General features: G+C 40.7%; 2 protein-coding genes across 4 annotated transcripts in view; one reads left to right on the forward strand and one right to left on the reverse strand.

Moving 5' to 3' along the window:
- Positions 1 to 2,278: 2,278 nt before the first annotated feature.
- On the reverse strand, positions 2,279 to 5,715 carry LOC106028352 (uncharacterized). Of its 2 annotated transcripts, none has more exons than XR_001201949.3 (2): positions 4,935 to 5,366; positions 2,279 to 2,584 (listed from the first exon to the last, which is right to left on the reverse strand). XR_001201949.3 is itself a non-coding variant. In XM_063231346.1 (2 exons), the coding sequence occupies exons 1-2, from the start codon at positions 5,713 to 5,715 to the stop codon at positions 2,501 to 2,503; spliced, it is 615 nt and encodes a 204-aa protein (XP_063087416.1). In that variant the 3' UTR covers positions 2,279 to 2,500. The 2 variants fall into 2 exon arrangements, 1 of the variants encoding a protein (XP_063087416.1); XM_063231346.1 differs by having other exon boundaries at positions 5,185 to 5,715.
- Positions 5,585 to 14,034, forward strand: part of Asxl2 (ASXL transcriptional regulator 2) — a 153,798-nt gene continuing 145,348 nt past the window's right edge. For both annotated transcript variants that reach the window (XM_013155917.3, XM_063231340.1), the window contains exon 1: positions 5,585 to 5,770. In XM_013155917.3, coding sequence (XP_013011371.1) covers positions 5,714 to 5,770 — 57 coding nt within the window. In that variant the 5' untranslated portion in view covers positions 5,585 to 5,713. The remainder of the gene's footprint in view (positions 5,771 to 14,034) is intronic.

Raw genomic sequence — 14,034 nt, forward strand, 5'->3', positions numbered from 1 at the left:
AATGAAATTAAAAGAAATGGATGAGGACTAATACCCTTGAATCCTTTTGGTCTTTAGAAAGGAAGTAGTCCATGCCATTATTATTATAATTACTATTGGTATTATTTTAATTTACCATCTTTTTTTTAAAACCGGTACCAGGGACTGAACTTACAACCCTGCACGTGCAAGGCAGATGCTTATGCTGCTGAGCTAAATCCCCAGCTCCTAACTTCCCATCTTGGCTGCTGTAGGGGACTTCCTCACTTTGCTACTTCTCATGCCACAGGTCAGGGAACCAATATGCAGGTTGTGTCAACTTCTAACCTAATAATTCTATTCTAATTACATGGATAATAAGATCATTCTATTCTAATTATGTGGAGACATTGAGTCGGAGATAGACCAGGGCTCCACCATTACCAGGCTCGACATAGGACTCACTCTAACGGGACGCACGCTGGGTCCTCAGGAAGCAGCTCAGAAGCACTGTACACTCCCCACGAAGTCTCTGGGGGGTAGAGGCTGCCTCCAGAAAGGAGCAGGAACTTGAACAAGGTGGTTTCCTTCAGCAGTAAGCTCAGAACTAGGGGCGTACTGGAAGTCTTCAGTCCCAACAGGGATGGCACGTCATGGGGTTTATTGCACTCAGATATGTGCACACGCATGCAGCTGACACATATGATCAGGTTTTTAGTTGAAAAAAAGAAGAAAGAAAAGAAAAAAAAGAAATGAATTGTTGGTAACTTTTTTTTTTTTACCAGTACCAGGGATCAAACTCAAGACTGCCTGCTTGCAAGGCAGGCGCTTATGCTGCTGAGCTAAATCCCCACCCCCTGTTTTGATTTTTTGAGACAGGGTCTCTATGTAGTTCAGGCAGTCCTCAAAGGGGCAGTTATCCTGCCTCAGCCTTTCAAATGCTGAAATTACAAGTATGTGCCTCCACGCCTGGCAATTCTGGGTAATTTATACAGTAATAGCGTATATTTATTGTTTTTAGACAGGGTCTCACTATGTAGTTCAGAATCGCCTTGAAGTCACAATCCTCCTGCCTCTGCCTCCTGAGGGCTGAGATGATATATATGCACCACGACATCTGGTGAAAAAAAAATTCTATGAGCAACTATCTCTAAGATGATAATGTGTAATCTATTAACTGGTGATTTCTTACTTTTTTTTTTTTTTTTTGTAGTTCTGTATTACTTGTACCCTTACACCGCTCTGTTTTGTTTTGTTTTTTTCTCTTTTTCCTTTTAAATAAAATTTAAAAAAATTCTAATGGATATTAGTTGGCTCATAGAATCTCTGGAAAGTCCAAGGGGTCAAGCCCAGAAGTTTTTACTAACAGTAGTAATTACTGAAATCTGCCTACAGAGCTGGCCTTTTGAAGGCTTTGCAGCTTGAATCACTGACACCATTGATGCTGGACATTCCTAGCACTTGATTCAAAGTCTAGGGCGTAAGTGTTTGTTAGATGTTAGGGCACATCACTTACCTCACATTTAAGGGAGATTGATGCTTTCAATTTCAATAGTAGGTGGAATATTTCCAGATATGGGGAAGTTTGGACAGTATGGGGGGGAAGTTTGGACAGTACTGGCCAAAAAGAATACCTTCATCTTTTTCTCACTGAAAAAGACCGTAATAGCTAGATAGCAGCACATGCCTCAGGAGGCTGAGGCAGGAGGACTGCTCCAAGTTCAAGGCCAGCCAAGCCACATAGTGAGTTCAAGATCAACCTGAACTACTATAGTGACACCCTGTCTCAAAACAAAATAAAAACAACCAAAACATCATATTATATATGGTTCTTTGTTTTTTATCAGTACCAGGGAGGGAACTCAGGACTGCCTGCTTGCAAGGCAGGTGCTTATGCCACTGAGCTAAATCCCCAGCCCTATATATGGTTCTTTATCTCGCCTTTTTCACTTTAATATTTCTTATATCTCTGTCCATGAAAAACAATGTGTACTGGATATTAAGCTCAGTATTTTTAATAATAGCACTGACATGTGAACTATAGGAAATGTTCATCATAGAAGCTTGGTTAAAATTATGATACATGGGCTTGGGATTTAGCTCAGCAGGAATAAGCGCCTGCCTTGGAAGCATGTGGTCGAGTTTGATCCCTGGTACCGATAAAAAAATAAGTAAATAAAATAAAATAAAATTATGATACATAATCCAGACAGTAGAATGATATGTGGCTATTTAAAATTACACTATCTGTCAGATTTTTAGGGTATCAACTTGCCTAATTTGGGGGGAAAATTAAAAGATACAAAGAGGAGGCGACAGATTGAGATAAAATATAATATTTTTAATGATAAAACTGTTGAAAATAGCTTTGGTGCCAAGGCCAATTAAGCTTGCTAGTACTTCCTGTCCCCAGGGTCTCACGCTGTGCCTTGAGGATGTCCTGTCTGACGGGAAGTCTGGCTCTGCAGAGAGGTGGGCATAACCAATGAGGCCATTCATGCTTCTTAGCCAACGTGTCAGGCTGAGTGGGGCTGGGCACCCCTTAGCTTCTTCCCTTCTCTATCACGTTCTGTATGGCGTGTCCCACCCTTACAGTCTCCTGCTGAGAGCTCACCCAGGAATTTACCTGCAAAAGGAGTCAAGTCTTAATTTCTGCCTTAGACTAAATAAATATCTATGAAATTTTTATAAGGAGAAATTTTGTAAACATGAAAAAAGCTTTTTTTTTTTTTTTTTTTTTTGGTGGTACTGAGGATCAAACTCACAACCTCGTGCTTGCCAGGCAGAGACTTATGCCACTGAGCTAAATCCCCAGCCCAAAAAGGTTATTTTTTCTTTTGAAAAGGAAATCTTGCCTTGATTCCAAAATAAAGCAAGCCTAGGGTTTAATATTTATGGCCTAAAAAAAGTTCTTGAATTTCTTTTGGGTACTATACTCAGCTAACCTTTGTAAAAGTAGGTTATTGTCCTTACCAAGGAAGTCAGACCTGTTTTGTTTGTTTTTTTGAGAAAGGGTCTTGCTGTATAGTTCAGGCTGGCCTTGAGCTCACTGTGGAGCCCAAGCTGGTCTTGAACCTGCAATGATCCTTCTGCCTCAACCTGCTGGGATTACAGGCATGCACCACCATGCCTGGCTAAAATTTTCTTTTTTTTTTTTTTGTCTTTTTCATTTTTATCGGTACCAGGGATCGAACTCACGATCGCCTGCTTGCAAGCAGGTGCTTATGCCGCTGAGCTAAATCCCCAGCCCCTAAAATTTTATTTTTTAAAATTTATTTTTTTGGTTGGCAATTTTTATAAAGGTCTGGTGCACTCTTTGTTAAATGAAGAGGCAAAATAGAGATCTTCAGGAGCGTTGCAAATGCTGACGACAGCAAGGGTAACTCAAAGTATAACTGAGTACAGAAACTCTAAGTTTGAAACTAGAAATTTTGACTTTAAAAACTATGCAAGATGTCTTAATGGACTGGGCGGGCTTAAAAGAATAGACAGAAGGCTGGGATTCAGTGATAGAGCACTTGTGGAGCATGTATGAGCCCCCCCCCCCCCAATACTGGGGGAAAGAATTTTGGGGGCATCCTATGAAGGATGGGTTTGAGTAGGATGAGAGTAGAAACAGAACATTTAAGGAAACCCAGAACTAGGGTGGAGATGATGAGAAAGATGTAAGTATACCTAACAAATCAAACATTTATAGGGGCAAAATTAGAGGGTTAATTTTTTTTTTTTGGTACTGAGAATCAAACTCAGGACCTTGCACTGGCCAGGCAGGCACTGTGCCTGTTAAATGCTATATCCCCTGCCCTCTGAAGAATAAATTTATTGTACTAATAACCTGTCTAGATCAGAGGAAAATTAAAAAGTGGGAATGCAACATCACAATCCCTGGATTTGAGACAAAAACCTTGAGATAGAACGCCAGAAATCTAAATGTAAGGAAACTGGAGGACCTGGCCTAGTAAAATCTAAGGCAAGTTGGCGTAGAGCTTCTGGGCTCACGAGATGGTAATAGGATGGACGGCAAGCTCGGCCAACAGCTGGAATTGGGTGGGGCTTCTTGACCTGACTACAGATATAGGCTTTGTAACTATGTGGCACCATGAGTGTTACAGATAGTATTACAAGATCCTAAAAGAATTCGTGTTAAAATATATCCTGATAGGGCTGAGAGTTTAGCTCAGCGGCGTAAGTGCCCGCTTGGCGAATGCAAAGTTGTGGGTTTGATCCCCGGTACCCCCCCAAAAATATAATATATATACATATATATATATATAATCCCAATCAATTGCTAAGATGGGTCTGGGCAATCACTGCCTGATGGCTGAAGTTCCCTAATATATATAAGTTTTTAAAAAAATTATTTAAAAAAAACACGAATCGGGGCTGGGGGTTTAGCTCAGCAGCATAAGCGCCTGCCTTGAAAGCAGGCAGTCGTGAGTTCGATCCCTGGTACCGTTAAAAGGAAAAAGACAAAAACAAAACAAAACAAAACAAAAACAAAACAAACACGAATCACACATAAAATACTACCTATAGTTTTAGGGGGCCTATGAACTTTGGAAATGCACCCACAAACCCCACAATACTAGTTAAATGCTCTACCACTGAGTTACATCCTCCACCCCTCCACATTCGTTTAGCTTTGCAAAGCATAAGACACAGATAACCCGAGGGAAGCCTGGTTAGTCTGGATCTTTCAGGGGCTGCAGCCACCATTGAATCTTTCAGCAAATATTTACTGGACACCTGGCACATACAGGTACTGTGCCAGGGACTGAGCGCACTAAGATAAAAAGTTACCATTGCTGTTCTGGATGAGGCTATTCAGGTGTAAGAATGTGGATATAGTAAGTAGCAGTCTTCAAAGAAGTTATCTAAATTTATGAGCCACTTTGCAGAGATAAAAGGCCTCTAAGCTGGCAAACTGACTTCTGGTTTCTCTGTATCCTAAAACTGAGTTCGTAGCTCAATCTCACCGATTTTATCTGTCGAATGGGATTAACAAGTAGATGGAAACTGCTGACAATCTTCAAATGGTAACCTTTGACAAAATGAATACAACACTGAAAAAACCCAAGGCGGGGCTTATCAAGAATAATAGCTTCACGCGCGAGGCCCCCGGTTCCATTTTCAGAAAAACAAGAAACTTTAAGACATGACATTTGGTAGGGGCACTCCTTGAGGGTAGCAGCCGACTCTTCTAAAGCATCCACACAGCCACTGCACCTCGCACGCGGTCCGGATCAGATCCGCTTTAGAATCCTTCCCCAATAGTTCCGCTTCCGCAGGCAGATTCTCGCCGTGGGCGTGAACGCAGGGACGCAGACGCAAACTCTGGCTGGCTCTCTCTCCTGCGCATGCTCCTGAGAAGGGGCCGAGACCGGAAGGGAGGGGGCGTGGCCAGGCGTGAGTGCGGGAGGCGGGGGGCGCGCGCGCGCTCGTTCGCGCAGCCGCTGCGTACAGTAGTGACGACCGCGCGGGAGCGGTCACATGACTAAAGCGGCTGCCTGTACAGTAAGAACCCAATATGGCAGCGGCGGTGGCAGTGGCAAAGGCAGCAGACGGACCGGCCGCCCCATAGACCCCCCCGCGCGCACTTCCCCTGCCGCTTCCTCTGTTAGGGTGCTCCTCCGACCTGACTTCCCCTTTCTCCCACCTTTCCCAGCACCGCGGGAAAAGCAGCGCAGGGCAGAGCAGATAGGGAGCGCGGCCGGAGCCCGGACACGGGAGCCTCCCAGTCAGTTCAAGACCCGACATGAGGGAAAAGGGCCGTAGGAAGAAGGGCAGGACCTGGGCGGAGGCCGCCAAGACGGTAAGGGGGAGGGAGTGAAGGGGAAGGTCGGGAGGACTTCGTTCCCTTGCCGCCCTCCAGTCGCAGGGGAAGGGAGGTCACCGGTCCCGCGACCCGGCTGAGGGGGCGCAAAACCGCGCGGAGAGGGTGGCGGTTACAGTCGGGATTGTGATCCTTGTGGGAATGGAGGCGCCGGCGGGAGTGAGTCGCGGCGGGGCTGTGGCTTCTCTCAGCCTCTGTGAAGAGTCCTCTTGGTGTTTTGAGGCTGTCTCTTGGGGTATTGTCGCTGTCGCCCCCACTCTGGCAGCCCCCGCCCCGGCACGGGGAAGTCAGTTGCTTGCTTGCACAGCAACCGGTTCTTCTCGCTTGCGCGCCTGCGGAGCCCCCCATTGGATGCAGACAGGGGAAGGCTTGTGCGTGCATCCAGCCCCAGAAAGAAGAGGGGAGCGCTGGAGCTCGGTAGAATTTATCCTCTGCAGCAGACGTGCCACCTGATCTCAGGCCCCCCGCTTCTCTGGCTCTCTGAGCCTACATGAGGTCACGAGGCTTTTGTTTTTGTTTGCTGTTGGAGCGGAAAGTGCAGGAGGTGTTCAGAAACCAAGTAACAGGTGGGACTTGTAGATTTTTTTTTTCTGTTTCCGTAGAGACCTACTCTGAACAAGACAGCAATGCATGGTGGGATGTGTAGTTTACTCGGCCTTTACTGTTTTACTGTTCGGTAGCCAAAGTGATGGTGGCCTGATGAAGTTGTGATGGGGCTAAACAATTTTTTAATTTCAGTTTTACTATAAGGAACTTTAGAGTTCGGTTTTAAAGAGACGGAATTTTGAGGATTATCGAGAACTTACGGATTTTAGGGAGAAAAAAATAAAGTGTATTTAAAAGTGAATCACGACAGTGAAGTTCATTCCATTGTTGCAAGTGCAGCAGAGAAGCAACGGGATTAAACACTAGCAGTTCAGTTTGGAAAGTGAGCGTTGCTCACTTCTTAATAATAGTTGGACAAAATAGAGTTTTTGTAAATGAACCTTTAAATGTATGGTTTATAATTATTTCTGCTTATAAAAGCAATTGTTCATTTTGTGGGAAAATTTGGAAAGTTATACAGAAGTATAAAGAAAATTAGAAAGTCACACATTTCACCCTTTAGCCATTAACATTTGGTATTTTATTGTCTAACCTATTTCATTCAGTTTGGGTCTTATTGAATCTTGTTTATTTGTTTTGTAAATTCCATGCATTTATTTTGTAAACTATACTCTTGAAGGTTGATGAATCCTCAATTTGTATTTCTGTTTTAGTTGAAATGTGAAAAATAAATTACTTTTAAAATTATTTTTACTTACCATGCATCTTCATAATTGTGACTATATGTGTAGTTTATGTCTAAAACTGTAAAAGTAATTTTTTTGATGGTGGAGAGGTTGCTTCTCCACAGAAGCCTATTTTATTTTCTACTTCATGTATATCTCTGTAAGTCTTGCTGGTTTTCTTGTTTGTTTTTTTGAGACAGGGCTTCCCAGGTAGTCCAGTTAGGCCTTGCACTCTCTGTAGCCCAGGCTGGCGTCAGACTTGAAGCAATACTCCTTCCTCAGTGTCCTTCTTGCTGTTAATAGAAGAAATATGGTTAGTTTTAATTATGAGTAAGCAGACCCCAATCCTAATTATGTTAATTTTTGAGTCTCTAGAAGTTTAACAGTGCTTTCTGAAATATGATCTCTTTGGGTAGTCTGGTTCTTGGGAGATTGTGACACATGGGAAAAATTAATTTGCACCTGTTTTAAGTTTTCCTATAATAAATTAGTACATTTGCTCATTTCATGTCCCAGCCATATTGAAAAGATAGAAAGCCCAGTTTGAATGATACAGTTTTTTGAATGAGTTGCTGAGGGGACTGGTGTATTAGCTTGGTATTATTAATTTGACTCTGGCAAATATGTTAAGTCCAGTGCAAATAAAAATGAATTTTTGTTTTTTGTAGCAGGAATCAGACTGGTAACCGCTTGCTAAGCAGGCACTGTGCAATTGAGCTATATCCTTGGCCCAAAAATGAAGTTTTTGAAAGATAATGGGTGACATTAGTTTTTCCTAGTAGCCAAAGTCTAGAAAACATTCTACATGTAAAGGGATTAAATTAAATCACAGTGGTAAGAAGGTTTTTATGTGAGGAATTAGGTGAAAATAGGAGAGCTAAATACAAGTAAACTGTTAGCATTTCAGACTGTAGAACAGTGTCATCGGAAAATTAGTGATTTGACAAGTGGAAGTAACTTTGTCTTAAATTAAGAGATAGTAATTAATGGGCACAGTGACTACACCTGTAGTCCCAGCACTGTGGGAGAATGAGGTGGGGGCTTGAAAGTTTGATCTCAGCCTGGGCAACCCAGTGAGGCTTTGTTGCCTCACCCCCGCCCCCCCCCCAAAAAAAAAAGGAAGAAAGAAAGAAAGGTCGTGGGAATATAGTTCAGTGCAAATAGTTCAGGCTTTAATCCTCCAAAGTTCAATTTAAATTGAAGACTTTGCAATTTTAGCCCTCTTGGTGGCGCACACCTGTAAACCCAGCCCCCTGGAGGCTGTGGCAGGACAGTTGTGGTGTTTGAGGTCAGCCTTTCTTGCGCAGTGAGTTCAAGGCCAGTTTGAACTATATAGCAAGACCCTGTCTCCAAAAACAAAACAAAACATAGTGCAGTAGTTTGCTCTTTTTTTTTTTTTCCCCTTCAACTGCTGCTGTGCTGGGGGACCTAATGCATTCTAGGCACACTCTGGAGCGACATCCACTGAGCTGCATTACCCAGCCCCTGGTCTTTTTGGTTTCCCTTCAGTCTCCAGTCTACCGCAACTAGGCAAACATTAGAAGGGAAAAGTGTCCCAAAAGGACAAGGGGGAGTGTGCATATATATGGAGATGTGTGACTGTAAGTGGAAGAGACAGAGAAGCACAGCCTTAGCGACTGATAACATGTTGGTGGTACCTGTGGGTCTCTTGGGAGTAACGTGGTGAAACTCTGAGATGTGAGGTGTGAGTGTTAAGGGTGAAGCGTGCTGTCTGTAGTTCAGATATCTGGAAAATGATTTGGGCTGAAGAACAAGTTTTTAAAAAATCAGATTTTTAAAAACTTGTTCTTCAGTTTTTAAAAAATAGATTTCATTTATTGATTAATGTTATTTGAAAGTACACAGCATCTGGTTATTTACCTTCGGTTATTTGCCTTTAGGAAATAAAGGTGACATTGTTAAGTTAATTACTTTGATACAGGAAAGGAAAATGGGAACTTTGTGAAAATTAAGTCCAATACCTCCATCATGCTGAGCCCTAATTTAGCTCTGGTTAAGTCCCTATTATTATTGTTGTTATTGTTATTATTTTTAGACTGGGTCTTGCTATGTATCCCAGGCTGGCCTCCAACTTGTGATCTTTCTGCCTCAGCCTCCCAAGTGCTGGGATGACAGGTATCACTGTACTAGGTCCCTGGTCCTTTTTTTTTTTTTTTTTTTTTTTTTTTTTTTGTCTTTTTCCTTTTTACTGGTACCAGGGATCGAACTCACGACTGCCTGCTTGCAAGGCAGGCGCTTATGCCGCTGAGCTAAATCCCCAGCCCCCCATTTTTTAAAAAGTATGAAAAACACATTAATTAGGAAGGTGTTTAGAAACAACTTAAAATGCACTTAGGATAAAAGATATTTTAGCTTAAAAATTGTCAATTTCTAAGTCTTTACCATGAATTTGTTTTCTTCCTTAAAAAATAACTAGGAGTATGATAAGGCTTGCTTATCTGCCTTTGGGTATGTATTACACAACCAGAGTCCTTTTAAGTCTGTTAACTTGTGTCATGTATTTATTTGTGGTAATGGGAATTGAACTCAGGGCTTTGTGCATGCTAGGCAAGCACTTTATCACTGAACTACATCCCCAGCCTTATTATTTGTGTTGTATTTGTAGCTTTATCAGACTCTCCAAGAGAGAAGGTAAAAATATATTTGTCCTTTTGTTTTTATAATACAAACTACAGAAGGTAAAACCAAGCAAAATTTTTTGGTTCTTGGAATACATTAGAATAAGACGGAGAAAGTATTGTTAAGGGCTCTGGGATAAAAATTGAGAAACTGCTTGATAACATGATTTTTAAAACAGTGACTGCACAGCTACATGCAAAATTACTTTCTACAAGTCTGTGCTAGGTAACTGATGTAATCCTTTTTGCTGAAGTGATCTTCCTTCTGCTGTATTATTGTAGTAAACTTCTGCATTTTGCTTCTTGAATTTTGCATTGTTCATAATTTTTCTGCCCTGTTTTAATATTCTTGTACTAAAAACTCATGTATCATCTAGGTTGTTGAACGCAAAAACCAAAATAAAAATGTTTTTTGAATACATATGTTAAAATTTTCTATGAAAGGTGCTGCTAAAATTGCTGAAGCTCCTAGAATTCTGACAGGAGTTGAGAAAATAACCCCAGATTTTGCAGAAGTGCTTGCTACTTCCTCATCCACTACCCATAGGTTTTTACTTTTGCAATACTTGGGGATCAAACCCAGGGGCACCGTACAAAGAGCTGTATCCTCAGCCTTCTAAAAAATACTGTGAGACAGGGGCTCACTAAGTTCCCCAGCCAGGACTCCAATTTGAACCGCCTGCCTCAGCCTACCTGAGTGCTGGGATTACAGGTGTGTGATACCATACCTGGTCTCTCACTCTTGTTGATGAAAGGACAGTTTTTCAGTACAAAAGCTGTCAGGAAGGATGTTAAAAAAAATAAATATAACTTGCTGGCATACCTATTTATGTTTTACATAAAATCCTGTAACTTTCTTTACAAATATTATTACTATTATTTTAATTGGTACCGGGGATCGAACTCACAACCATGCGCTTGCAAGGCAGGCACTTTTGCTGCTGCTCTAAATCCCCAGCCCCCACTTTATGAACATTATGATGTCTTTTCATGTCACCATTTATGTAGCTGCTTTGTTCTTTTTAATAATTTCTTGGCATTCCATTGTTTTTGTATGTACCATCACTTAACAAATCAGTCCTAAACTGGGCATGGTGGGGTACAACTAGAAGGTGGAAGCTGAGGCAGGAGGATCTCTAGTTTGAAGCCAGTCTGCAGTACATAGTGAATTTGAGGTCAACCTTGGCTAGTGAGTTCATGATCGGCCTGAACATACCAGAAATCTGTTTCAAAACAAAAAACAAAAGAACAAAACAAAATACATCCCCCAAAATCCATGATTATTTAGAGCGATGAGTCATTTATTTTTTTCGTTTTCTTTTTTTTAGGTGCCATGATTTAGTTCTGAACAGTGATACTAATTTTTATCAGTGTGCTGCAGATAAAAGCAGCCTTTGTCATGCATTGCAGATTCCCTTTCTTTGTGGTGCTGGAGATTGAACCCATGGCCTTACTGAGCTGCTTGCCAGCCTTTTACTTTCTGACACAGGGTCTCCCCAGCTAGCTAATTTGTGATCTTCCTGGCTCAGCCTCCCATAGTGCTGGGATTGTAGGAGCGTACCATTGCAACAAGCTCTATTTTGTCTTTTGGTTGATATGGAATATTGCTCCCCAGACATTTTTAATGTCAGTATAAAAAATTGATCAATCTTTTTCTTCCCAGTTGCTGGATATTGAATCCAGGGTATTTTTTTAAAAATTTATTTTGTGACAAGTTCGGCTGAGTTGCTGAATTGCCCAGGTTGAGCTCCATGAGCTGTGATCTTCTTTGTCTCAGGCTCCCAGACTAAAATACTGATTATCTTTACCTTTTATTCTTTCCAGGTTTTGGGCCCTGTTGAGAAAGGTTTTTCCCACTCAAAGATGATAAGTGCTTTTAAACACTGGTGGCTCTGAAGGCATAGCTTTCCTAATAAAATACATACTTTATTGTGGATAAGTAGAAGGAAATTGTTTGTCTGCCAGTAAGACTGTTCTTTAAAGTCAGACTTTATTTAAAATGTTTCTACCTGCAGAGTTAAACTTTTTTTTTTTTTTTTTTTTTTGTTTTGCACAGTGGGCTAATGCTTTGTGTGTGTGGGAAGGCGGAGTTTTAAAAATTGAAGATTGAAAATCTTGCTCTCACTTTCAAGAGAGCACAGTTTTTTTTTTTTTTTTCCCCACAGTTTGAATAAAGCTAGTAAACTGTATTACTTATGGTACACCAGGGAAATTAGCTGAAAATACTCCTTTGTGAAAGAAAATAATTCCAAGATATGCCAGGATATTTACCTCCAAAGAGTCTCCCATTACATTTGGAATTTGGGGAATGTCTGTAAGATAGTTCTTCTGACTGCTTTGATAGAACTGAATTTGGTCAGTAGTAAATATACATGTAGTTGCTGGGAATTTAGCTCAGCGGCATGAGTACCTGCTTTGCAAACAGGTGTCCTGAGTTTGATCCCCAGTACCGATGAAAAAGACAAAAAAAAAAAAAAAGAAATACACATGTAGTTGATACCGTATCAGAGGACACTGTAAACACTTAACAATTATAATATCTCTTGTAAGATGATCTGTTTTTTGGCAGAAGCTATGTTGGGAAAGACTTCATTTGCAAATTTTCTGCTACTGACAGCCTTTGATAGGTTTGGGATGGATTTTAGTTGATATTTACAGCTTGGGATGACTTTCATCTTAAATGTTTAACTCACTGATTGTTGAATTATTCAGTAGCTGGTTTAGCAGTATTCAGTTTCAAATAGTAAAGTGTCTAATAGTGTTACTGACTAATTTTTAAGTAGTAATTTTTTTAAAAAATGTATCCCTTATAGTAACAGGTTCCCTATCTTTTTGAGGTTTTCACAAATTTTGTAAGTTTAAAATGGATATATCCATAAAATATTAAAGTGTTTTGAAGGTTTTCTTTTGCATATATTTTATGTTGTGTTTTTGTGAAAAAGGATGAGTTACAAGATTACTATACTTTTTATGTATCATTAACTCATGAAAGACATAATGGAAAAAGAGGGACAATTTTAATAGCAATTTGGTATTGTCTTAACAATAAATATGTGGACTGTATCACTGTTAGCTCCAGTCCTTCCCGGTTGAGCTTAAACCCAAACCTCACACTTGCTATGCCAGTATTTTTTTCTCTCCCTCTTTTTTCTTTTGAGGTAGTGAGTTGCTGTGTAATTCAGGATGGTCTTGAATCTTGAAATCACTATGTAGCCCACACTGACCTCGAACTTGAGCGATTCTCCTGCCTCAGCCTCCTGAGCGCTGGGACATGCCAGTGTTTTATCACTGAGCTATATCATTAGTCTTTATTTTTTTATTTTGAGACATGGTCTGATTGAGTTACCATTTTAGCTGGTTGTTAAGAATATGGTTTTTTTTCTAATTTTATTTTTTGGGACAGAGTCTTGCTGGTATCCCAGGCTGGTCTCAAACTTATGGCTATCCTCCTGCCTGCTAGGATTATGTGTATGTCACCACACCCATGGATTTTTGAATTACACAGATCTACATTTGATCTTGGCTAGATTATTCATTGTGTCAGCTTGGACAGGTTCTTTAACTGGGTGTTTAAACAAATATGTGTAGGAATCACCTGGGGATATGGTTATACTGTGCAGTGTGTATGTGGGGCTGGGGGTTCTTGTATCACTACAGTTTGTTCTTTTGGAGAGTGTTACATAAAGAAAATAAGTGACATTAGAAACTGGTTTCTTTAACTCAGCATAATGCCTTTGAGATTTATCCAAGTTTATTTATCAGTAGTTTATTCCTTTTTATTGCTCAGTGCTATTTTACTGGTTGCGTATCTAGTTTTTATTAACATTCCAGAATGGACCTAGGCTGTGGATGTAGTGCACATGGAGTAAGTAGTTGCCTACCAAGAGTGAGCCCTTGAGTTTAGTCTCCAGTACTACATACACATAAGACCAAAGAACAGATCCACAATAAATAATTGTGGTCAGGGTATCCATTCAATATAAGTTTTATTTCTCTAGCACCAAAACGCCAGGAGTGCAATTTCTTGGCAATATGGTTACATATATGTTTAACTTAATAAATTGTAAAACTAGTTTTCAAAATATTTACTGTATATTTCTAATAACAATATACCTGAAATTCATTCATTGTATGTTTTCCTTAGAACTAGGTATTGTCTGCTTTGTGTGTGTGTGTGTGTGTGTCTGTGTCTTTTTGAGACACGATCTCACTGTGCAGTTCAGGCCAGCCTTGGGCTCACTTTGTGGCTCAGGCTGGTCTTGAACCTGTCAAGATCCTCGTGTGTCACAGCATTGTCCACGTTTTTACTTTTAGTCATTTTAGAAGTGTGTGT

Source organism: Cavia porcellus, unplaced genomic scaffold (assembly GCF_034190915.1).
Source record: "Cavia porcellus strain 051 isolate PalLab524CR breed Dunkin Hartley unplaced genomic scaffold, mCavPor4.1 scaffold_1, whole genome shotgun sequence".
Classification (NCBI taxonomy): domain Eukaryota; kingdom Metazoa; phylum Chordata; class Mammalia; order Rodentia; family Caviidae; genus Cavia; species Cavia porcellus.

Excerpts from the sequence above, each read along its gene's own strand:
- LOC106028352 (XM_063231346.1), bottom strand. The coding sequence starts at position 5,715 with ATGTCGGGTCTTGAACTGACTGGGAGGCTCCCGTGTCCGGGCTCCGGC. Across the intron at positions 2,585-5,184 it reads TGATCCGGACCGCGTGCGAG|GTAAATTCCTGGGTGAGCTC; the intron begins GTGCAGTGGCTG and ends CTCCTTTTGCAG.